General features: G+C 42.0%; 1 protein-coding gene across 1 annotated transcript in view; it reads right to left on the reverse strand.

Moving 5' to 3' along the window:
• Positions 1-27,328, reverse strand: part of LOC128309360 (contactin-4) — a 191,521-nt gene that overhangs the window by 75,049 nt on the left and 89,144 nt on the right. Inside the window, exon 9 of the mRNA XM_053045727.1 lies at positions 11,136-11,266. Within this exon, the coding sequence (XP_052901687.1) occupies positions 11,136-11,266 (131 nt within the window). The remainder of the gene's footprint in view (positions 1-11,135; positions 11,267-27,328) is intronic.

Here is a 27,328-nt window from a genome sequence, read left to right on the forward strand (position 1 = left end):
CCGTAAATAATCCAATTACATTTTTATTTTATTTAATATTTAGCGCATGAGTAAGGACAATACTTTCAATTATAATTGCAGGTGCTGTTTAAGAAGATATTTTAATGTGAATCAATCAATTTTCTAGCTGTTCCCACATTAACCACCTTAAAGAGACACAAGGAAATTGGAGAGGAAAAAGTTATCAATGGAAATGTGCAGAAAACGTGTGGTAAAGGTATCGATTTCGCTGTTGTTTCATTCTTACCCACAATAATGCATCATCACCTACTGTACTGGTTCTCTCTTCCAGCAAGCAACTTATACAGTTCAATGCGCATTTACACACTGAGGAGATGCATGCGACCGTTTGTGGATCTGGAAGATGACTTATGTACGGTACCGTTCGAAGATTTCTCCTACATCGAGCAGGGTACCAGCACAGGGTGTACGGTCGATAGTGGTTGCTGCTTGAGACGCTTGAAAATGGAAACCGAATCCAGACTAGCACAGCATCCATTATGTACGGAAAGGATCATACCAATCGTGCGTACAAAGCTCCCGATGTGGACGGGTGCACTCTTCAACGGAGGATTTGGAAACGACATCAGCACTCGTCGGGTACGATGCAGCAGGTTGCGAAAGTTTAGCATCGCAATAATTGAATGCGATGCAGAAGAAAAGGAACGTAATCATAATTTACTGAGCTTTGATCTGATGATGATGATGATGACGATGCTGATTGATGTACTTGTGGCATGATGTACGTTAAAAAGGCTAATACAGATAATAGTTCTTTGATGCGTTGGATGTCCGTTTTGGCACAAATGAGAATAAAAGCTGTCTCGATTTAATTAAACCTCACCTAGAGTGGTCCAATCATTCATCAGAGAGAGAGAGATAAAAGCTACCGTTGTTGGTCAGATTTTCCTGTTGCGGTTGTTCCACAAATGTAGTATCCGTAAGCATTCATTTTCATCTTTTCGCTGTGGTTTTAAACTGCTCCGAACACAGTTGCTATCTCTCTTTCGCTCCCTACCGTCGTTTGTTTCACTCGCTCCTCTTCCATTTTTAAACCTCATCGAGAAAAGAATCGTTTTTCTTGTTGCAAACAACCCCAAACAACCCTCCAATCCCTTCCACGGTCAGTGCGGTCGGTGTGTAAATTTATGCATTTATTATTATCCTTTTTTACGACCATTTTATGGGGCTCCGGTTTTACATAGGAAAAGTGTTTGAGTTATTGACGTACCGATTCAGATTGCGGACAGAGCATCGGCATCATGGGCATACACATACGGTCTTGGTCTCTCGCCATCAGTTCCCGGGTTTGCTTCTTCTAAAAAAGGCGTATGTGTGTGTGTGTGTGAAGTAGTGACTTCTTCCGGGTGATGTAAGGGCAGGGACCGGAAATAAAAAATTTACATAACATTTACGAGCAGCAGTAGCAAATCCGCCACAGTTCTCGGTGCACCGGGTGAGGAGGTTTCACATTTTGGGGAAGGAACATAATCGTGCGCTCGGGCTGGGGGTTTTTATTGCTGTTATTCTCTGGATGCGATGACCACATAGTTACTAGTAGCATGATGGATGGCAACAGCTGAGCATGGAAAAAGGGTTTCGACGGGTAGATCGAGATGCTTTAACGGATGTTCCACCGGGAGCGTACTTTAAGTGGTTTGTGGGTGAAAATTCGATAAAGATGAAGCATCGTTTATTCAAAGTGAAATGCAAAACTCACATTTGGCATGACTGCGTCCTATTGCAGTGTAAAGGAAGGACTGTTTGATTGATTTTTATTGTTGTATGAGTGGTATAGTCGGGTGTCTTTGGTAGAGTTATACATAATTATTATGTTTATTGTGCGTATTTGAGGTGTCTTTTTCATATTTAAGTTTTTGTTTGATAAGTCTAACCTTTTGCTTGGCGTAGTGACCTATAAATTCTGGGTGATTTTGACATTTATTTTACTGTAAGCAGATAATGAGTTCTGCGTACACGGGTTTAACCCGGGTGTGGTTTTGAACTGATCCTGTGGTGCGCAAACGTCACCAATGCTAAATATACCATCTCATTGCCAACATTTCGAGCAGAACGTAATAAATCTTTCAGGATGATACATTCTAGTTTCAATTTTAGATTTAACAATTTTTTTTCGAACTTTCGACAGATGCTTCATTAATTTTTCAGCTTATCAACTTTAAACCCCTTTCGCCAGGTTTCGCTTTACAATGGCACAATATCATTCGAAGTCAAACGAAGTTCTAGAGTGTTCGGAGGTTTGCAGTCCTTTGGTAGAATGTTGAACCACTCATGAGCCTCTTTACAAAATTAAAGTTTCGCACAGAACAGGCCATAAGAGAACATAACGTTTGTGCTTTCGAATGAATAGTGGTAATTTTAAAACAATTTCATTGCTTGTAAAGATAAATAACCGGAAAAGGCGACATTTTTTCAACACAAGCACACAACTTTTTAATCCCTTTCGTCGCAACACTGCATCCTAATGGGATTTGAAGTAGTTGTTCTGAGTACCGTCTGATCTTGGCTTCCGCTTAACAGTCAATGGTCTACAGAAATATTTCAAACCAGTCATGCGAGTGATTCCGAATGATATTGCTTTATCATGGCCAATCACCAGGCACCATAGACAGTTTTTCCACCAAATTTTAAAACTTATTTGATGTTTTACAAACTTAATTAACAGAATGTTTTAATGTCATTATGTTTAAACATTGTACTCATGTATTTTACATGACGATAAGTTGAGACCTAAGATGCTCTTAGGGCAAAAGTTTGATATGTTTTGATATGGAAGTATTTCACTACGGAAAATTGTAAAAAAAGAAAAATCACCCCCTAAGTCTTCACGGACTTCAATGTAAGAAAAATTCTCTGCGTAAACTATTTGTTATTATGCATTCCAATACATGAGCATTATTTTTTAAACGCTGCTCCTCTGTGTGGCATCATTACTCTTCGACTCATAAAGCAAACCCTCACCGTTTTGGGTGCACAGACTGTGGAAAGTTTTTTAATAAATCTTTCAAGCATTACTGTGCTTCTGGAAAGGATCTGGCAGAGAAAAAGTCCCGCTGATCCGTAGAAAAGGGGATTCCAATAAAGATGTTTATTTAATTTAATTGATGATTGAACGGTTCCAGCAACATTCTTCAACCATTTTGCCGGTCGAACGTGCCGCTCATTTTGCCTCACCGATGTCGATCGGGCACCACTGCCGTTGACTTTTTTTTTTATATTTCAATGCAGTTCATTTGCAGCACAGCGCAGGCAGGGGGGTCGCTTTCTTTGCTCGCCGTGCAACGTTAGCAGTTCAATCGAGCGTTGAACAGCGACGCACGCCCTGCTTCCCGCCGGCGCACGGAAACCCCGTCGGAAATCGTCTGCAACCGGGAGCTGCATGAGACGCGTCTGAAAGCGTGACGGACATGAAAGAGTTTTCGCCACGCAGAAGGACCGACCGCCGACGACCGTTGAGTCGAAAATTTAATTTACCCTTCCAAACCCCTTCGACAAAAACGCTGCGCAGTTTTTGTTCGGTCAGTAATATAAGAACCGAACGCGAAGGCAAAACTTGTAAAATGAGGAAAAACTTTTACCCTGCTGGGGAGGTTTGGGCTGTGTATTTTTTTTCGCATGTTCCTTTTTCTTCTTGTTTTGGGTGCCGTTTGCGATGGGCTTCGTCTTGTCTTTTTCGGGATGGTCGCCAAAATGACCGGCAAATCGCGGAAGGTGGCCGCTGCGGCGGGTCCCATGCGCCAGTGTGAAGGCCAGTTCGTTAAGGGAAAACTTTTCCGTCCGAGGGGTGGCTCATTTTCGTCCACTTTTGGAAGCGCAGTTTTCCATTTTTCATACTGATGGTGCTGCCGTTGCTGTTGCTGTTGCCATTGCGGATGCTACTGCTTTTGTATTCCGCTCGTCGTTAGTGTCTTTATCCATTTTGCCGGTGAGTCCTTGGCCAGACGCTCAACTTATTTTAAGTTGAATGGTCGACGTTTCGTTTCAGCTGGTTTTTGTTTTTTCGTTGTTGTCGTATTCCCATTCGACGCTTTGAAAGACGTCCGACGGAGGTTAACGCGCGTTGCAACCGTGTACGTTGAAGTTGCCTTCATCATGTTTAAACTAACGGTGGCAGTAAATTGTTGGTGCACTGTGCGAACTGCGGTAGGCGGCGTCGGTGACCGGGCAGATAATTATTAGTGCAGACAACTAAAGACAACCGCGACAAAGATTTTACCAGCCCTGCCTGATGGAGAAGTCTTAAGAGCTTCCCGCATGTCAGATCAGTGATGGGCAGGACGATTAAATGGTTTATAACCTCGAAACGTTGAGCCACAACAGATGACGAAGATGAAATTGGACAACAACGCTTCGTTAGTGTTTGTTATGATAATTACGGTTATGCTGATGCTTACTGAACTAAATGATAGATTTTGGTATGGAACGGTACGGTGTTAAAAAAAAACCGTTCGGCCACTGTGAATTATTAACTGTAGACAGTAAAAAAGAACTCATGCCCGTGTCTACTATTTGAAGCTTCATAAGTTATTCACCGGAACGGAAAATGTTGGAAAAGCTTGCTAAAATGAGTAAATTATTACTTCATGTCATCTTTTTTTTCCATCCCGTCCGACAACGTAATTTTTAATGAATGGTTTTTGGTCATCCTTTCGTGACTGTGTGTGTGTGTGTGTGTTGATTGTCCAGTACAATGCCGTCTGGGAAAAGATGATTTCCACGAATTACCTCATGATTATGTAATGAAAGTAATGAAGGAAAATTTGAAATAAAAAACGTTCTTTTGTTATTTTTTTACCACCCCCCTGTGTGTCAGTCCCTCAGCATGGCCGCTTTAGGCAGCTGCGAAATGTTGATCGTTTTAAAATTGGCATTCCCTTTTGTATGCAATTTATGTTCGTTCGTGCGTAAAATGTTGTACAAAGGCTGAAATTGACGAAGGCCACCCAATTTCTAGTGTGGACGTTAAAAGAAGTATGAAAAAAAGAAAAATTAAATCGACTCTACAGTTGAGAACCCGCGGGCCACAAATGAAGAACCGATTTTGCGAGTCCGGTGGTGGTTTTTTTTGTTGTCGTTTTGTATCGTTTGCTCCGTTTACTAAATTGTGGTAATTTTTTGTGGCTGTAAAACACAAGGTGACCAGGACAAGGTGAGCAGAGGAAAGGTTAATAAAGTGAAAACAAGATAAGGTGAAGGAAGAAAAAAATAGACACCGTAACAAAGAGTATAAAAGCGATGCAGGTTTTGAGAGCAAGCCAAGGCAAGCAAACAACACAAAAAAAAGCACATGGAACAAGACCCATAAGCACAAAGAAATCGCCATGGACAAGAAGGACATGACATGAACCAAAAATAATAAAAAAATAACAAAGAGAAAAAAAAATAATACCACGAGGAGGTAAGAGCAAAAGCAAGAAAAAAGAGCTCACTCTAAAAAATACCACATTGTGGAAAATGGGAAAAATGCCAACCTTAATCAAGGCGGATAGGACAGCTGTTGCCACCGGGTCCGTTACTGGCACAATGTCAGCCGGCCTACAACCGCAATCAAGTCAAACATGGTCACGGGGTTTGACGTTTTCTTCTTTCCTTTTTTTTTTGGTCAATGTTCACTTTTAGGTTTCTGCGGTAATTTTGATGTGTGTGTGTGTTTGTTGGCCTGTGGTTAATATCGTGAATGGTACACAATCGAACCCGGGATGATTATCATTACGAAGTAGACGATGAGGCCCGGTCCACTGAAAACACCACCGGAGCGCCTATTTTCCCGCTGGTCATACCTTTTCGGGCACACAGCAGGGAGGGGAAAAAATGGCATCCCCGTCCAGTGGCTCGCGCCAACCGACCGACCGACCGTAGAGCAAGAACAAAAACATCGCTGGCAAATTCTAGCCGCTTGAACACGAAGCGAACAGTTGGCTTGTTGGGAATGACCGCATGCTACAAAAGCGCAACGAGTGAACGACACCGTCATTACTATTATTATCCGTGCTTGGTGTAGGTTTTTTGTTACAATTATATGATTTGGACATTTTGAGATGAAAGCGTTTCCTGTGGGGCATTGATTGAATTTTGCACTTATTGATTTTAGTGCCGTTCGGTTGCGTTTAAAGTTGGTGACCAAAAAGATGACTAAGTTCGGTGGTGGAATTGTAGCCTTTAAATCTTACAATTTAGATTAATAAGTTATACTAGAGAACAAATTATTATTATTCTTCAAATACTTCCTGCATTGTTATCGAGTAATCAATTCCTTGTATTTAATGTTACAAAGGTAATGTTGCGGTCCCAAGGCGTTTGTTTATTTTGGATGTTAGCAATAAAGCTCTTCAAAAATATTGCTGTTGCAGGGTCTTGAAATCAGGGTTTTGGTGGAACGGTGTCCATCATAATTATATCAATCGTAATAGCAAAAAAAAAAGATAAGATAGCTTAAAATGGCCGAAGGACGTGCCTTTGACCTCTTTTATCGCCAACCCTTGATATATACACTGATTCCGTGATTTTTCCTAAATCCCCAAAAAGATTTCGGACATTATTATTATCTCACAACGGCCTCAAAACAATGACAAATGATTCAAATGCCGTACCACAACGCTGTTCGTCTTTGATTTATTTTAACCGTGGTTTCCTCTTATTTGCAATCAATTGACACTTTCTAATTGTTCACTATTCCACAACAATTTGGCTATACAATATTATCAATTTGTTATCCAATGAAACGAATTCTTGAATAACCATTTGATTAAAATGTTTTGTTGTGCTTTCCCAACCATGAAAGAACTTAATTCCTTAAATCGATCCGTAGTCAGCACTATGGCCTTTAAGATTGGAGACAAAACTAGCAGACGTGGCTGAGAATGTATTAAAGCGGCTAGACGATGCAATAAAAATGAATTTTCTAAGCATCTTTCTCTAGTTCCCTGTACGGAGATATCAACGTTCGTGCCGAAAACATGCTCATTGGGGAAATTTAGAACATTTGTGAAACGTTTTACCCAAAAAAAACCGACTTCCCCAATGTGTTTAGAAGATTGTATAAAACATTTAGATAAAATCTGGATCACCTCTCCAGCACGTGGTCAAAAAGATAATATGTATGTGTGTCTAGTGTAGCATCCGGTGTTCGCTCGTGGGTCGATACCCGACAACCGCAGCATTGCGGACAGAAAGTGAAAAGCCAGCATATTTAGCACACATACATACTCACGTACGTATACACACACACACGGTAGTTCGTTTCGTCGTTCATCCGGTGCCTCGCTTCGGTTCATGGGTTCCCAATGTTGGGTGACCTGATCGGTCGGCAATCAGGACCAGGATCAAGATTTCGACAACGGTACCGACTGCCGTTACAGGCGGGACATCCGAATTAGTGAGGCACTTTAAAAGCACCACCAGAGAAGCGGTAGGGAAGTAGGGAGACTACAAAAAAATGTTGAAAAAAGAAAAAACTGGAAACGCCACATTCAACATCGAAATAACTTTATGACCCAAAGCTTGTCTCCATGAAGGAAACAGTTTGTGACCATCTCCGGCCACAACATCATCGCTTTATCCCCATGTTTTTTTTCCCCCGCACCGGGTTCGCTCCCCGACCAGTGGTTGAAAATTCCCCAATAAGGTTAAGGCAGTACGGTACGGGATGGCGCAGTGCGGTAAAGAATATCGAATATTGGATATTTTCTGGTCGATTCACATTGCCACATATTTTTGGGATGGAATTTTCGTTCGCACTCTTATGAGGTTTTGCTTGAGGTTCGTGTATGTGTGTCTGTGTGTGTGTGTATGTGTGTGAGATTTTTTTTATTTCTTGCTTCATTTCATTTCCCTGCACTTGGCTCTTACATGGTAGGCCATTAAAGTCAATCCCTTCTCAAGGGAAGGGAAAGGAGAGGCGAAGGAAACACATCCCAGCATTCTGTAGGCACTGGTTCCAAAAACCCACTAACTTCATCCGGCGCATCCAAAGTGTGAGATCGTGTGAGAATGTGAATGTACCGGAATTCTAACCAGGGGCAACCGCGTATATCAATCGCTACATGCTGAGCTAACGAAAGGACCCCGTGATGATGACGATGACGACAACGGTAACGGTAAGCCCAAGACGAGAGGAATTTATTATTTTAACGTCTTCAATATGCATATCGCATGGGACGGACTTGATCCTTTTGCCTGGACGATTCCGGTTCAGGGCCGGTTTTTGCGGACGTGACCGAAATGCTACACGGTTGCCAACGGGTGATTCATACATTTTGGGGCGGGGGGAGCAGAAGGGGGGGTGAGTGATGCTATGTGGAGGAAAAACTAAAATAAAACATTCTAACACTCTGCAGTGGAAAGAAGCGAAATAAAGCTGAAAATGGCTCGTGGTTGGTTGTCTTTTTTTCATCTCATGGCACCATGTGTTTGAATCGTTCGCTGCGGCCCTTTTCGGTGGATGCAGTGATCGTTTTGAAGCGTCAGGAACGATGTATCCGAAAAACGAAAACACACATAACCGTGTATATGAAGAAATCGAATGCTCTTCTTGTTCCAAAAGCTTGTTGGCTTTGGAGACGGATGAAGAGCTATGTTTTGCGGGCAGAATGCGGTTAAAGGATTGAAAAAAAAGAACAGAAAGAAGTAATAAATTCAATCAGGATCCATAATTGTACCGGCCAACCACAGTGCCGTATCGGTTGTGTGTCCAAATGCCTCTTTTATGGTGTGTGTTGTGCTTCAACATACAATGTTTTAAAAGATCGCTGTAAATCTTCGCTTAAAATACTGCATAGTTTAAAAATACGATTTGAATAACATGTAAAGGGAGCCGAGGATTTGAAGATTTCTAATTGGCATGGTCTGGATCTCGGATTTTATATAATATAGTTTGAAATAATGAGGGTGTACTGGGTAGCGATGTCGATCTTCACACGACGGTTACGGTCCAAAATCCCATTCGGACCCCACTTAAAGGATTTGTTATCCAGCTACGGGAAAATAAAGTCAAAGAAAGCCTAAAATGACAGGCCTAGACCTCTTATGGTTGTTGTGTCGATAAAGAGAAGAGAGAGTTTGACATATCCAAACCTCATTCCAATCAAGTATCGATCGGATTGTGGATAAACAAACCTTTAAGAGAAATATATCTCTTTAATTGCTCTCTTTCTCTCTCTCTCTCTCTCTCTCTCTCTCTCTCTTTCTCTCCCCCCCTCTCTCTCTCTATCTCTCTTGATACTTTAAAAGATACTGCCGTAGGTTTGCATACTTTAAGGTTAATTACAGCATTCCGATGAAGGTAAATAGCGAAAGTTCCCTCAAGCCCATAGGGTAAACGGTTGTATCGGGTTCATGGTACTGCATTGAATGCTTTTTACATTCTCATTCTAAGGCATTTTTGAACCTTAAGATTATGGATGAATAATTAGATGCTATTATTGGTTTTGTAAATCAACATATTGTTTTACTGTTATTTTGTGCATTTTATGTAGATATAGCACACTTAATCATTCAATAGTGAAAACAGACAGGTTGGACTTTTGGCAAGCTGAAAAACATAGTATAATGTCTAAGTGTTAGTTGGTTCCTTTTATCAGAATTCTATTTCGACGGGCGTGGAAATTGGAATTAAATCACTGAAGAGACTTTTTTTTCTAGTAAAAATACATTGCAAAACGGAATATCAACTGCATTCCGTTTACGCTATTGACATGATCCGGCCTGACACTATGCTAACGATGAACGTTCTCCACTCTCCTTCGAATAACCAACGCTGTCATCTCCTGATCGTTGTGCAAAATGTGCATTTCGTTCCGCTATCGATTGACAGGCGGCCGCCTGGGTGTGTTTTTCGAAATGGAGCGATCCCGAAACCCCGCAAGGATGCGACTCGAAAGCTCGAAGCCGAATGGTAAGCCGAAATTGAGTCGGAAACCAACCAAATCCAAGTGAGCCATGTGCACGTGTTTCGGGACGAAGCGAAGGAACATTATACGCTGCGGTTGAAAATAATAGAAATGGAATGGGGAAAAGAAAAGCTTTCCCGTGCGGAAGAAAACAAAAGCCAGTGCCGGTAAGGAACAGGCGGAAACATAAGGAGACATATGTAAATAAGATATCACGAAATGGAAACCGCATTTGCCAGAACCCCGCCAGAACCGTACGCGAACTGCCACGAGAATGCGGATGCTTGACAGTGCAATCTTTTAACTGGATTCCTGGACCCGGAGCCCGTCTGAGGCCGGCCATTTTAAGCAGCTTCAGGGTGGGGATTTCTTCGCGGAACGAGCCGAACAGGATGGTATGCGAGAATTCTATACTGGCAAGAATCTTACCAGCTCTGTCCGGTTGAAGACGATATTCGAGTAAAAACCGCGAAGACTCCAAACAGTGCACTGTGGGGGTTTATCGAAAAACTGAGCAAATCCAGTTTGCTTGATGCAGATGCACCTAGTAGGGTGTGCATTCTATGCAAACTGGCGCATATGCATGTGAGCGAACCCTCTTGAAAGGAACTCCCCTTTTCTTGATCCTTGAATCGATGTGGGTTCCGTTTCAACTGCGATATCGTGTTATGGCTTCACTTACACAGCGGAACCACTCCAAAACGAATGCTTCGAAAGTCGTGGCCGTGCTTCTTGGTTCACGGTTTTGCACGTCTTCTTTTGTGGATCCTTTCACTGTCGGGTCGATGCGTTCTAGCTCGAGGTGTGGGTCTTTATCTTGCGTAGCTTGATGCATATGCATGACGATGATGCAATGCCGGGTTCGGAAAGCAATCGCAATGCCAACATGTGGTCACTAACCACGCGGGCGAAAACGTTGGTTTTGCAGTGAAATCTCAATTTCAAACCCCAGCAAAACCATACCCGGCTGCAGTTTCGGATATTTCTACCACCCAGCAGGGCAAACCATAGGGCCCGTATGCACGGAAACGCTCACCCATCCGACGGAGCGCAAAAACAACCCCACCGGGGGCCCACATCCTTAATCCATTCGTTCCGTTCACTTGGAACCGTACTACGGCCCGTACGGCACTGCCCGGAAATGGCGACGACCGAAGAATAAATAAATGAGCGAATGAAAAGAGAGATATAGCGGTGAAAAATTGGGAGAAACGAACGAATACTCACATTATGCTTCCAGACCACTTTGTATGCAGACGGATTTGCATTCACTTTACATTCAAAGTACACGTCGTCTCCTTCCTCGATGTCCTCCGGGTTCATGTTGATGCCGAGCTCCAGCTTCAGGGTGGGAAGGTCTGCGAAATTTAAAGCAGTACAGATAGTGATGAGAAATTGTGCTAAATTCCGTTTGGACTGGTTTGGGCCCCGATAGGTAGCAGTGTGAACATAAAATTCATTAAATTCCCTAGCGGTGAATATGTGTTTGCAATTGCTCTGCCTGTGTTGTGTTTTAATGTTTAATGTTTCTTTCAATAACTCACATTTCGGAAGGTTTAATTTTTTTTAGTGAAATGTTCAATATTATGTTAAGTTAATACAGTATTTTCCCGAGCGAAACGAGTAATGCGTGCTAGAGAAATTCGCATTATTCGAATTTTCGATTAACTCGAATTCCATATATAATATCGTTTACATTAAGTATTCAGAGATCGATTTCTTCTTTTCACATTTCGAAGCACGTTGATAATTGATATTTTTACAATTATTTTGACAATTACAGCAAGTTTTTACCAAAATTAATGTTTATAAAATTAAAACGTAACGTACTTTTGGGAAAAGTTGAAGTTTGACAAATAAAACATTCAATTCCTCACACAAATTACACGAACTGTCAATATTTTGACAGTTATCTCGCGTAACTCGAGTGCCGCGTAACTCGGAAAATAACTCTGTTACGAATCAAGAATATGTGAACATTGGCAAATAACTACTGCCGCTGTTCAGTTCTAGCCAAATTAAATCGAATCATTTGGCAAAAGTACAAGGGGCAAGATGCTGTAGGGCGCTTGACACTTCACGTGCTTGGATTGTTTACATCTCGAAACAGCACCTCCAGCGATCGTAATGGTATGAAAACAATTGCAATCGCAATGTGATTCTTGTAAATCCGCCGTTAAAACATCTCCCGGGGTCAGGTGATGAAAGCTTAGCTATTACGGCATTTGTCGCACCAGAATGTGCTGTACCTAGATTATTACTCGGAGATTACCCGTTGGATTTTGTTTATTTAGTTTATTTAGAGTTTATTTATTTAGTCCACTCGAATCCCGAGCCCTACAGCTTGGAGGCAAATGGAGAGATAGATAGAGAGTGATATATGAGAGAAAGAGAACGCAAAACTAAGCAAAATGTCGGTTGGATGTTCATGATTGTCACTTAGCGCGTATGTCGGTTGGATTTGGGTATAAAGCAGCATCACCAAATTCTAGCACTGCCTGTGTCTTGAAGTCGTCCTTCGCAAACCCTACCGTCCAACCGTTATTTATGGTTGTTTTGCATGATATCTGTCGCTTTTATTGTCGCCATAAATATGATAAAATATTTTTCCTTTCTCCTGCTTTACCACTCCGAAAGCGATCTCGACTTATAAGGCATCCCGAAACCTTCCCGTGCAAGGGCAACCGAAAGGATTACGCAGGTCCGGTTCGCACGCGTGCTTTGGCCCTTTTTATTGGGGGTTTCTCTAGCGTTTTAGCGCACGAGTGACCGAAACGGTCATCCATTTCGGTGGGTCTTTTGGTGCCGTGTTCATACTGAACCCATAACCGCCCCATCTCGCGTCCGTTTGTGTGTTGGAATTTGAGCAGAGCGATTTGAGGTTTTGATTTTGGTGGGAAGCATTTTTCCTGGAATTTTCATGCTTCCAACTTCTTGGACAAACGGTTCCAGGTCCGGTTGGGAAATGTGTCAGAATGATGTAGAATTTCTCATATTTTATAATTTGTCAGAATGATACATATTTTCGCTCATATATATATAAATCCTCTAAAATTGTGAACTTATGTCAATGAGGGACCATTAATTTTTTCAGGACTTCGTTCATTAACTCATGGTTTTGTTAAATGCTTCGTTTACTGTGAAACATCATTATACAAATTAAAGTAAAATGCTTACAAAAAGTATGTAAGAAATAGTTAAAAATGTTACAATTATATTAGCTTTAATCGATTTTTAAATTTCTTACTCGAAGCAAAATATATCATTGCTGCTTGGAATTAGGTTTTGTCATTAAAATTCAATTTTCTCTAACCTCGAGGGATTTCATATATTTGGAGGTGCGATAAATCTTTTATCCAGCTAATTACTTCGATTATTTGTCTACTTTTCCTCGTTAGCGGAGCGCCACAGATGGTAAGTTTGCGCAAGTCTGTTGCTAATGTTCGGCGGAGTAAAAGGAAACAATTCGCATTAAAAAAACACACAAACAAAATGACAGTGGAAGGAAAAGTATGGTGCCCTCCTCTGTAGCTACCCGGTTTTGCGGACAAAATACATCGGCATGTCACATCAAAACCGCATAAACGTCGCCATCATCGTTACCGTCGGTGGTAGGTGTCGTCGATACGATTTAGCGTGTTCGCCTTCCTTCACCGGCCCTAATCGAACCGAACCAAACGTTCCAAAGACATGCCGTCAATCTGCATTCTGCTCACGGCCAAGTTAACGATCCTGGATGCAAGATGGCGGATGGGGATTATGTGGCTGTGTGCGTGTATGCGGATGGATGCCTTTTTTTGCGTTGCTTTTGTTTCCTATCTATCCTTTTTCTCTGCTGAACAATTTTCCCTGGCGTTGCACCCACAAACGTACAAAAACGGGAATTTGCTGCGGGTTTTTTTTTGCTTCTTAGCCTTTTCCTCTCCGCAGCCACACACGATGTCAGACAGGCTGACGGTAAACTGCGGATGATCGTGTCAGCTTTTCCCCCGGGGGTGACAGTTGCTTGCCTTTTCCTTTCCAGCAGTCGGACGCCCGCTAGTGTTAGGGTGGAGTTCAGGTTGAGTGGCACTCGGTAAAAAGTCACTTTCTTGTCAAATACTGTGTCGGCCCCATCGGAAATGTATGCGCCGGTTCGAACAGCCAACACACGGGCGCTTCTCAAACCGGAACCGGAACACGATTTTCTTGTTTCTTTCTGTGAGTAGCTTTTGTTCCGCGTGGGATGGGGCCGACTAACGGTGGCAGGTGACTGCCGGAACTTCCGGCAGAGCGTTGTCAACTTTATCATTAGCAACTTTCGGGCACCACGCCTGGCTTGTCGGATTTGGGCGAGGGATTTGCGGGCGTGCCAGAAGCTATTTGTCCTTTCGGATCGGTGCGTTCGGTTTGCATATGTTGGCAGTGGTTTTACACGTCCACTAGGTGCGTGCTTGGTCCCATGGGAGGAACCCTTTAGGTATGAAACAAGTCGGTTCCGTCGGTGTGTAATAGAAGAAGAGCAGAAAACGTTTCACATCCCGGCGAGAGTCAAATAGTGAATGTTTCCGAACGATGACATCGGTGTATCATTTGTCTCCGTGTTCCAGGTGTATCGAATGTCTAGGGCAAGCCGAAGCACCTTTCATACGCGAGCGACGCGAGATTAGTGAAGCGTGTCCTTGTTTACTTTACCCGGTCCTTCTTAGATCCTTCCCCGACAAAGAACAATAAATCCTTCTCCGTAGCAACATTTTATCGATTTATCGTCATTGCATCTGGAGGATGCACGTCTTGCCATGATTTTGTCCTAACGGATCACCTCAAAAGACGTTGTCACTTGTAAAGTAGGTGGAAAATTGCCTTCCCGGATGTACGGAATGGGAGAGAGAGAAAGAGAGACTTATAGCACCAATAACGAAACCCGGCTGGTTGATACGCTGACTGGGCGGGAAGAGTAGCAAGATTAATTTCAATTTTCCACAACACGATTCTCAACGACTCGTGACATGATGCGCTTCGGTGTCATCATCATTATCTTCGCTTGCCGGTTCTTCTCGGTCGGGTTTCATCGAGCAGCAAATGCACTGCCAGAGATTGTGCTCCTGCACCGCAGCTTTCAATGTGCTTGGGGTTTTACCTTGCGTGACGCTATTTATCTTTCCATGCTGTTCCAACCGGGAAGGATGCTTTTTAAGGGTGCCGCGCTTGAAAACGAGCTTCCGGGATTCGGTCGGGGTTTGTGGAATGCGGAAGAATGGAACGAATTATGAATGACTGAAGTGGCCACAATGCTTTCTCATGATAAAATGTGCCTGCTAGCGTTCTAAGCTTGAGTTCGACTTTTATCATTTCGTACCATTTTAAGATAGAGGAGCTTTCGAACAGTACCAAAGTTGATCGGTGTCCGTTAGACGATTTGATTACATATCATTTAAGATAAGTTCTTAAAGTTCTTTTACTGATTGGTTGATTGATGTGGTACACAGAGGAAATAACACTCGGCGAAAAACTCATGTCACTCTCTTAAACTTAAAACACTCTCTGGGATGGAATACAACACCTAGAGGGTTGTGAGAGAAATAAGTTTTAGTCGTAATATGACCGTAACAGCAAGGTTTTTTCATTTTTTTACAGAAATTAAAAGAAGTGTCAAGCACGTGGGATGTGGGAACTTTCAAACGAAAAGATGTTTTTCGGCACAATCCACAGCAATCGTGGTGTTATAAGCTAGTTTAGACCGACAAGCAACAGAGCAAGCCCGGAAATAGGCTCTTAGCTAGGAGCAAAAAGCCCAGCGATAATTTCGGCAAATCGAATAAAAAAAGAAATAAGAAAATTGTTTCCATCTTATCTGATAGCACTGAGGAAATACTACTCCTAATCATGGTTATAATTGTATGTGTTTGATAGTAAAATAATAATGGGGATAAGATGTGATGTGATGTGAACATTAGCGCATTTGATGTTTTTAGCGCGCTGTTAACATAATTGGTTTTTGTTTGGTCCTATTTTTAGTAAACAATTTTGCGATAAGTTCTGTAAAAAAAAAATAACTAAATTAAATGTCCTGAAATATATGCACAGTTAATGTGATCGTTCGGAGCCGCCGAATGTGATAAGGTACCAACGATCGCTCGTCACGGAAGAATGAAGTAAATGTATTATTCTCCCAAGCGTTTCCCTGTGAACGAAATGAATATGAAAGCTATACGTTTCGGTTTTTGTCACTGTCAAATGAATTTTGAACATTTTCCATTTTTGCCACATCCGATTAAAGCCTCCCGTCACCTATCAACCGTCCGAGGTGCGATTGACGTCCAAACCATCAACACCTTATAAGAGTGCCGTTCCGTAACAGCTTCACCCTATAATCACAACCAATGTGGTACCGGCTGGATCTCTCCCCCCCTCCCTCCCTCACTCCCTCCCGCTCTCGATCCAGACACCGCATGCCACCGGCGGTTCGTTGTGATGTGGTTTAACGCACCACCGTCGCTGTCAACTCGCATGCTCATCGAAAACAACACCGACGAAGGCAACCAACTCGTTGCCAGGATATGGGTGTGAAATAGGAAAAGTTTCGCTACGGGGAAAACTTTCCCATCGCGCATGGTGCTGGTGCTGGGTGTCAACCAAGACACTGCATCTTGGATTCACTCTCCCTGGGATGGTGTATGCTTCGGTGCGTCCATGGAGTGACTGAGATTTCTAATAGTACGGTTGACTTCCCTTACGGTATGAAAGGGGCGCTCAGAACGCCCGGTGAACGCTTGTCAACGTTGCCCATCCGCTGTCAGGTGGCGGAAAGTCGGGAATGGGCTTCAAGAATCAGACCAACAACGAGACAAAAAAAAACACACACACAACCTTAGGATGAATAAAGTCCCTAACTATTCTATCAAACAGTACACCTTCCTGCGTATCTGCGAAAAACCTTTTGCACAAAAACGAAGGGAGATATCTACTGGAACTTTTCGGAAGGCAACCGTACAGACCATGAATGGAAAGTAGATCCATGAACGAAAGGAAAAGAAAAATCTTCCCCCTAGCAGCACTCAGCGCGAAAGAAAAACTCGAAAAGGGAATCGGGGGAAAAACTCCATTCCTTCCAACAGCGGATGTGGAACTAGGAAGGTTTGCTAAGTTTCCAGTTCGTTGGATGCTGGTACTTCGGGCATATGTACTTCAACGGAGCATGATGCGGGTATGAAAGCGAACTGAAAAAAAACCCCACTCAAAATACCTTGCTATGATACTCGAATGATACGGAACGAAATTAGATTAGCAGTGAAATGGGTCCTTCTCGATCTGGACCAGAACGTGGCGGAAGCTGCTAGCGGTCCGAGGAACCATATGGTGTTTGATTCCTTTTCGCTTTTTCCCTAAGCTTAAAGTTTGGTTTGCTGCTCTTTTTCGGCTTTCCGGAAGTTGAAAAGCAAGCCACGCACGGTTGAAGTTTCCGGCTCCCTGACCCCGATACCGTAGTGCTGGCCGGCAAAGACGAAAACATCCTCAAAAGGGATTGGGTTGTATGTGTGTGTGTGTATTTCATTTGTGCTTCGAAAAGCTAGCCAAGTAATTCGATGGGAGGGATTGACTTTTTTCCTGTGATGTGACCACTGTCAACTTACTTAAGTGGATGATTCCACGGCTTCTTTTTCTAGTGGCACCACGTTTAAGTGGGGGAAGAATTTAGTTTTCGATTTTGATTTTTAAAAGAGCAAAGTAGAAGATAACCCGTCTTGTGAAATAGAATCAGTGTTGTTACTTCCCGAGCTCAGAAAACACAACAAAAATAATAAAAGGTTTGTTTGTGTTTCCTCATCATTAGGAAAATGTTACCGGATGTCCGGATGATGTTGAAATGAGAGAAGTGGACCGATGTTGCCCAATAGAAATTAAATACTGCCCAGCAGCGAAGCTTGATTCGGGAATGTTCGTTACGATTATATATCGAAAATCTCGAAGTGAAATATTTTTCAAGTTGCCCTTAATATGTTTCCATTTGCGGTGACGAGGAATAAGTTCATCCTAAAATTGCATTTGATGTCTTACGGTCCGAATGATGGAGATTGCATTTAATTGGGAAGTTCAAAATTCAACTCTTTCCAAAGGAACCGATCCCGTACGTTCTACTGTGCCCATATCCGTGACGGCGTTCGTATCGAAAAATCCGTCTAATCGAGTGACCGGATATTAGTTGGTGGCCACTTTCAAAAGAGATCCGACTCATGCACCAACGCACGACCACATCCTTCGGTTTCCGGAAAAATCGGTTTGAAAAGTTTGATAGACATCACCGTACAGGCACGGACGGCTGGTTGATTCAAAATTAACACACTCGCTCCACCGGCTCTGACCGATGCTCATTCGCGTTGATCTGCTGGCGGTGGTCCGGATACCGCAGTGGCTTTTCTGAGTGGACACGATCGGATGACATCGCATCGAAGCTGACAAAATCAATTAACCAACCCTTTGCTGGCCGTTCCAGACTGTCCGACAATTTCGGCCAGCCTGGCCAAGCCGTGGCCTTGGCGTAGTGGCACAAATTTACCACTAATTGAACAAACTGTATCCGGTCCTTCGGCACCGGAGGAAGGTTTCGGACCGGAGAGCATCATTTTCCGTTGCATTGCTCATTATGTCGCCGGGTTTTGTCCCGGGCCGGTCGAGCCACACGGACCCGGCCAGCGAGGATGAAACCGTAATCAAATTCATGTTTGCGGTTGCAACGGCATACGCTTGCGTCCGAAGGTTTGGTCCCGTGATCGGTGCTTCGCGGAAGCGAACCAGAGATCCTTGGATACCGTCCATTCTTCGTGCTTGCGGCTGGTTGTGGGGAAACGTTCGACCGAAATCGATTGGGAGCGATTGTGACATACCGGAAAATTAAGCAGCCTAAGTTGGGTCCGATTGATGGTCCGGTCACTTTTCGCATGGACGAATGGAGGAAACAAAAGCTTGTTTTAGTGCAAACTGCAGGCGATGCAGCTGATGTTCATTTCCTTCTGGGTGTGGATCGCAATTGGTTGACGAGAGGCAGTATGAAATTTGGCGGGGAAACGCCGGCACGGAGCTAATTAAATACCATAGTTACGATACGAGCTGAGGTCGCCCTCGGTCGCCTGGTGGATTACAATACGGTCGGAGGATGAATGTATTTAATGAACGGAAAATGTAACTGTTGTGATGTGTGCGGCGAATTGAAAACTGTCAAATGACTTACACATTTTTCATATACTTCTGGTTATGGATGTGATGTGTTTATTGAAATTAAAACAAAATTATAAATGTCTCACATTAGCAAAAATATTGTACCCACTTATTAATCGTCGCTCTCGTCTTTCTCGTACGAATTGAATAATCATTTACAAACAAGTCTTTGTCCCAAAAGTAACATACGGTATAACAGTTTGGAAATCATGTGCTAGAATGCATAAAAAGAAAATTCAATTATGTTTAAATAAGGTACTATGAATGTTATTAAATGCTCCATTTATGACTAGACTTACAGATCTATATTGATCAACCGGCACAATGTCATTAGAAGACTTGGTTCTTAAAATTACAGAGTGTACAAGACACGCGTTATTACATTCAGAACCTGAAATCATACGAAATATTTCCTTATTTTTTAAGTTTAAGTTTAAGATTAAGATATTAGTTGTTAGGATTTATGCTAATGATCGTTAAAAAATGTACTAAACTGCAATTATTGAGATAAACCGAAATGGCCTGAAGGTAGAAATAATGAATTAGAAATAGTCGTTGAAAAGCAAGGTTGCTGTATCTCGCGGAACTAAATTTTGTAACTGATCTGGGAAAAATAAATAAAATAAAATGAAATATAAAAAAAAACAAAATGATTATAGCGTCGGGTGATAGTACAGATTGTTATGACTTTATGACAAAACTTTGCTTCTCACAAGGTTCAGCTGAGAAGGAAATTAATATCGTTTAACGTAAAGGCAGAATTGCCTCAAAAGAATACATTCCAATATACTAATAAGAGAAGACTTAAACATAATCACTCCCTTTTAAACCATCGACCATGGACCGTGGCGTACCAGCAACGCTCTGAACCGATTTAAGTGGTACCCATGATAGTAAATTTTTGTGCACCAGCACTTAAAACATTAAAATATTTACCGAAAGCCCATTTTTCCGGGCGTGTCGGAGTAACGGTGTGAATAATGCAAAGTACGGAGAAGTTCTTTGACTTTCACAAAACTATCTTATCTCTCGCGCCGTGTTTCATTTGCAACCGCCGGTATGTGGAAACGGTATGGTTGGTTTTCGCTTTTGTCCTTTTTACTGGCAGGCGCAACCGGGCAGCATATTCACGCGCACCGAAAATCCATCCCGAAACCGCCGGCCGTATCGTGCCGTACTGAAAAGGCAAAAGCCATCTGCATAGACGAACCGGCGGAAGAGTTATGAAATATGCCTTAGCGTCCCGTGGGCACTCCCTGTGGGATCGTTGCGCTACGAAACCGTACGGGGTACGGGTCCGTCCTGGGCGGTCGTTTCATCCTTGCGTACATACACGATACAGCAAAACGAATGGCAACCGGAGGAACCACTTCCAACGCATAAATTAATGTAAAATGTATGTACGGTTCCGAGAGCATCTCGCTGTTCCCCCCCCACGGGTGGACGGTTTGCACATTAGGCAACCAGGGTTGGAGCAGGGTAACCAGCGAGAGTGATGATATGATTTTTGCTCCATCTTCACACCTCCGCCTGTCGGTGGGGACGGAGCAGGAACTGAAGCAAACCGAACGAAAGGACAACTCCGAACCTGTGGGCCACCCATTGGGAACCCTCCCTCCTCCCCCTTCTCGTTTTTTTAAGGGACTTCCGTGTGGCTTTGCAAACCGAATGAGAAGTTTCGCTTTTAAGAGTTAATGTAAATTAGTAACAGTAACATCATCATCGTCACTACGGACCCGCATCAGGGTTCGCATAATGACAGCTGGGACAACACTGACAACGAATTTCCAAAACCTTTTTTGGACGGTGAACCGACTCGACACTCGAGAGCAGCTCTTGATGTTACGGGAGCAAGAATGTTGCAATGAATTATTTTGACTGAATTTGTACTTCAGCGTGTGGCATTTTACACCCACAAAGCTTGTCTTTCCATCGAACCTGAAAACGGCAGGAGAGTGTTCGTCATAATAAGAATAATAGAATTTGAGGCTGCGGAATAGTTTGTCAGGGAATGTCTCTGGTTATACTAGCTAATGGATGTTTTTCTTGGTAACTTAATGCTTCAAATGCACCGTGCAAATTTGGTAAATGTATACTGAAACTTTTTGGAACTGTTGAAATGATACATTAATTATTTACAGATACATTTTTAATATAAGCCTTCGATTTATATTAGACTCTAAGAAGATTAACAATTCCAGTGAATTGAGCACAAAATATAATTGCTAATAAATTCTAGAACCATTTATTCTTCAAGTGATGTAAGTGCCACAATATTGGTTTACGGCACTCCTACGTAGAAGATCCTTATCAGAAGATTGAGCAAGCCGCGGAAACCCTAGGGTTAGAGGTTAACGATTCAAAAACCAAATTGATGGTGGCACCACCAGCGGCCTTGCTAACAAATCCAGGGGTGCAGATAGGTGATCGCATCTTTCCTCAAAATTTCTGCTCTTTGAGATCGAAGATCAGGACCGAAAATAATATTGATGGCGAGATACGCGCTAGGCTGCCAGTCGGTCATTCAGCAGTTTGAGGAAACCTCTGTACTCAAAACACATATTGCAGCGAACGAAGATGGGACTATAAAGAACTTATATGGTTCCCGTATTCATGAGACATGAACGTACATGTCGTACAGTGGATTAGACTCGCGAGACTCCGGTGGTCTGGTTACGTGACGAGAATGACACCGAACGACCCAGCCCGTAAGGCCCTTTCAGGTCGTTCACAGAGGAGGCGTGGTAGGCCCATTTTGAGATGGGGAGATGGCCTTGATACGTCCACCAGAAAGGCCAATATTACGGACTGGTTGGCTACAATCCTAGACCGTTACAGAGGACTCCTACCGCTGGTCAAGACCACGAAGCGGTTGAATGTTGAAGTACAGTCGTTGCCACTAAATGTTGTCTCTAATGCATGAATTTTTGTCTGGAGATTACCAATTTTTCACAGCGTGCAACAATTTTTGTTTCGTAATCACCAATTTTTGATAGTAGACATCAATGTTTGTCTCATGATTACCTATTTTTGACAGTGGACATACATTTCTGTACCGTAGTCAGCAATTTTTGTCTTAAATTGAGAAAAACTCCATGATTACCTACCTAAATACTCATTGATTAGCTCGAATGATTACCTCGTATGTATGGAATATTCAATTGAGATTTAATGGGGATTTATTGGATTTAATGGATGAATTAGATCAATAAAACATCAAAAGCAATTAACGTTGATGCTATGTTTAATTCAGCTTAAATAAGTTCAATTGAAATTTGAATTGATTCTCACCTGCTAAGTTTAAAAAAAACTGGTTACAAGGCTATTTAAGTATCGCAAAATTACCGATAAAACTCAATGTTTTTACATAGATTCATGAAACTATATATTTTATTCACATTATATGTTAATTTTGTTCATCAATAAAATAAAAAGCAGGTATCGTACCGTAGTGGTGCCGATTTTCACACGACAGGACCTAGGGAAAATCCTACGCGGACCAAACCCCCGTAGCAAGGACTGACTATCCGGCCACGTGGTAAACGGAACAAGACATAAAATTAAATCAAAAGCAGTACATTTCTCTAGATATTGTATAGACACAGATGTATGAATGAACGACAAAAAATTGTGACTTAGAGACAAAAATTGGTGGCTACGAGACAGAAATTGATGCTTACTATCAAACATAGGTGACTGCGATACAAAATTTATCGCCAACGACTGTATTTCAATTTATTTCGCCAAACATTCAAATTGTAAATAATAATTGCTATCATCTAAAGTTATGCAATGCAAATTCTTGTACTTTTTGTGGTTAGTGTGGTAATTTTAACACGTTGAATTAATTCATATCGTACAGAATAACAAAGTGATTCATAAAATGTTATACAAAACTACAACGTAATCATTTTAATAATTTGGTATTACATTACTTGAAAAAAAAATCGCCCAACGCTACGCGTTCTTTTGTGTTTCGTTTGAAATGGTAATCTGTCATCTGGATCAACACTGGCGATATAATTGCTAGTGTAAGCTAGATAGTAAGCCAACTACAAGTTTCATGACGGTTATGTACTTTACTCCTTGCGAGATCCGTAATTTTATGGAACAATTATTTGCTTGTCGTTCACTCTCTTCCATTCGAAGGCTAAGCGTTGTTGCTGGTTTACTTGGGGGAATTTCATTAGCATTTCATTAGCACAGAAGGAAGAGTGTACCACACAAAAACTATTAAAAATACAGAACCGCGTAAAGGGAAAGAAGCCAAATTGCGTTACAAACTGTACCACCGCCGTAATGTGACCGAGGCCGAACGTTCACAAAAGTTAACTATCAAAACGGAGAAACATTTTCACTGTCCATGTACGGAAATCATTGTGGTGTGTTTTGAAAACATTTATTTTATTTTTTGTTCGTAATCCCGTCCCCTGGCATAGCCCACAAGCCCACAAGCAGCAAAGTATACCACAAAGAATTTTACTACCGAAGGTATTCCCTGATGCGACAATTTGTGTGTGAAACGTTTTTTTTTCTCTCGCTCGCTTACAACGGCACTGCGTCCTTGTGTGTCGGTATCATAGCTCCGTAGCGCAAACGGAGCAGTACATTGCAAACAAAAACAACTGATGTTTTTTTTTTGCACCGAGAACAAAACACAAAACTGAAAACCTTACCGCTCCTTACCGCCCACGTGGACGGTCTGCTCCTTTGCCGTCCAGCGCGTCCCAGGTACAAATCATTTTTAAATAAACCATTTAGAAGCTGTAACGCGCTATCTTAATTTCCCCAGATGCAAATGATTTGCCCGTAAAATGTGTTTTGCAAAAGGTAGCGAGAGCAAGCGCATACACACAGGGAAAGGAAAAATGCACCGAAACCACGCCCGATGGAGCTGGGCCCAAGGGGTTGATTTTTTTTGTCCTTAGCCTAGCAGAGGTAGGTGCGATGTCAAAAATTGTCATGGCCAGAAGGACCTACCATAATATCACTGGGTGGAAAAAAGTGGGAGTATAAGCGTCAGTCGTCCTTAGAGGCTTTAAGAGGAAATCGCGACGTATAGCCACTTTTCATCGCTCAGCCATTGACCAAGCAGTACGGTGGTTTATTCCGTTCCGTTTGCTGGTTGGATTCGGAAGCGAGACTTCATACACCGGAACACATTCATAATGGGTCCGGGATCGTATAAATCTAATGAAATCCGATTTAATTTTAATGACTGCCAACATGTGAGGTGCGAAAAGCGTCACGTTTCGATTGGGAGGAAGACTAGAATAGCGTTCCCCGTGCTATCCGTTCGGTCTCGATCTTTGTTCCGCGGTGTGGTTTGTCGGCTGTGTAGATGTACGTGAGCATGACGCAATAATGAAATGATGGATCAACGACATACTCTACTCGCCGGCCCGTGTACGGATGTGTGGCAGTACTGTGCACAGGGAATACGATTCTCGATGGTGGAACATAAATAAATACCCACCGCACGATGTTGAGCCCATTTCGAGGGGCAAACTTTCACCTCTGGTGGGATAATTTTAATCCCCTTTACGGTCATAACTATTCGGCCGTTTATCGTGTTGGCACGTAATTTATCCGGTATTCCCGGTATGGAAATGTTTGCGGGTCGAAAAATGTGGCCCAATATTGTACAACACCACAAGTGACAAATTTATCGTGTTCCGGAAGCAATTTATGTGTTTTCCTAAACAGTAGAAAAAAAATGTTAACGAAAAGGGAGTCATAATTACAATGAAAAATAAATATTAATGTGCTAAGGTTGGTGGACAAAGCATTACTTTGCTATGTGCTTATTATGTTATGCGCGTTTGCTAGCTTGAGGAGTTTATTTGTGTACTTCAATCGAAAAGTTTTGCTTTTAAAAAATATAGTTTAAAATTATAGTGTGTATTAAATAGTTTAACAAAATTTATTAGTACATAATTTTAGACTTTTCGACTACTTCTACTAAAATTGAATATAGTTGAAGTTGAGATTAATGTTGTATGTTTGATTTATTCCAAAAATTTATCATTACTTGCCCTCTGTATTTTTATTATTGCTGATGAAGCTGTGGGTATCATTGTACCAATTAATGTACAGTCGTTTTCCGAGATACGAGACACTTGAGTTACGTGGAGTCTGTAAATTTGGCAGTCCGTGAAATGTTTACAATTGATTGGATTGATTGATTGGATGATGACGGCGTTTGACCGCGAGGTGTTTAGAGAACTACTGGAGTAGGCCAAGACCGCGAAGCGGATATAATGATTTATAATCATGTGGACAGTTGTTATAATCATGTGGATGGATTTTTATTATCGTTATGAAAATATTTTTGGTAAAATGCTACTCGAATTGTCGAAAAAATCGTGAATGTATCAATTTTGAATGCACATCTTAACATGATAATAAGTATTTTTTCCTTTATTAGATACATTAACAATTTTATTTTGACTTATGCAAATATTCGAGTGTCGTGAATTGGTCTGATACGCATTATTTGTGTGACTCAAGAAATGGTTATACAAAAATGTTATACAACAAGTACATGTTCCACCCAAAGCTGCTGAAAGAAGAATAAAGAAAATGCTTTGGATTGTACTGAGCTTATGTGTTGATGATCAAAGATCTTTTACTTATTATACTTTTGTGCCTTCTGGTTACCTGTTATGTAAAAAGATCCTGTTACGTGTTCGACATCTTCCTACACATTCAGTTCAGATCATCCTTTTTTTGCTTACTTTTTGGATTTATTTTGCTTTGCTCGCAACAGATTGTATAAAAGCGTTTTCTACGGATATTATTGTTCTTTTAAGCTTATATTGAATTTCAAATTTTAAATTGTACTTATGTTAGATTGTACAGAAGCTCAAACTACAAAATTATTAATTTAACTCACTCACAAATTATGTAGTTTAATAAAAATAAAATAAAATAAATATAAAAGTGTCTGCGATGTCGATCCCTAGCCTAGTCGACCGTCTGCAAGTATCGTGGCTTTAAGAATTTAAAGCCTTTGAAGAATATTGAAGGCTTTTAATTCTTATAAAAAATCTTGTATTGGTTAGTAATCCTCGTTCCCGTCCGATCGGAACGAGGGAAAGTTTGCTGATTTCCGGTGGACTTTTCCCATCAAACTTAGTGAAAATACTTTCGATTCGCCATTCTTCACACTACCAGGTGATTTCTTTCATCCGCAGATAATCTTCCACAAAGGATACCCTGTATCACTCGAAAGGAGCCAGAAACCGTTTCATCAACCGGCACCAAATTTGACAAGCCGAGCTTTCTCGTGGAAATGGAAAGATTGATTAAATGATTTCGTGTGATTTAAGATATTCTCGGTACTGTAAGCCGAGCGGTTTTTGTTGCGAAAGACGATTTGATTCCAACAAAAAGCAAACAATCTTGTGTGTTAGCGCTAACCGCAAGAATAACAAGCAGGTAGCAGGCAGAAATACACAACGGTCTGTAAAGGTTGGAAACCGTATCTAGATTGTCCGGATTGTACAACAAACATCCTCGAGGTGATGGATTCATTGTCATCGGGTAGCGATTCTAAATAATTCTTCCGCCGAACGGGCGCCATTGAATCCGGGTTCCGGGAACCTGTAACATCAGCGTAACGGGGGAAAACTTTCACCGAATCATCAACCTCCACCCTGGTGGCGCCCATTTTCATTGGTTCTGGTCGGTTTTAGTTCGGTTAAGTTTGTGGTTTTCGATCGTCTTTTTATCGGATTCTGATGGAGACAACCGTAACCAGGTTGCAGGAATTCGGTAGTCCTTTACCACAGCAAACGGGTCACGGCGGGTGTAACACTTCGGTCCGAGCCTGGCGCACCGGGGGTTTGGGGCGAGTTTCCCGACCTGTAAACGAGCCATTTCAAGCCCCTTAAAAACAAGTCAACCGTTGCAGTTTTCACTATGACTCGCTTTCCATCCGTGCCACTTATACCGTGAGCTTGCCGGGTGCTTTATATCGGCAGCGTTTGGGGAAGCAACCGTTTGTGGCCTTTTTGTTTCTGGTCCCTCGACTGTTTACCCATTCGGAAAACCCTTTTAATTTATTCGATAGCAACGTCGCTTCGAAGGTTGTGTCACCTTCATTCTCCCTCCAATGTTCTCTCTGTCTCGCTCACTCTCTCTCTCTTTCAGTCACTGTGGAACACAATTCCCTCCGTATAGCGTGCCCTATTAAACACAAACCATCGGACAAACCATAGTTG

The sequence above is a fragment of the Anopheles moucheti genome, chromosome 2 (assembly GCF_943734755.1).
Source record: "Anopheles moucheti chromosome 2, idAnoMoucSN_F20_07, whole genome shotgun sequence".
Classification (NCBI taxonomy): domain Eukaryota; kingdom Metazoa; phylum Arthropoda; class Insecta; order Diptera; family Culicidae; genus Anopheles; species Anopheles moucheti.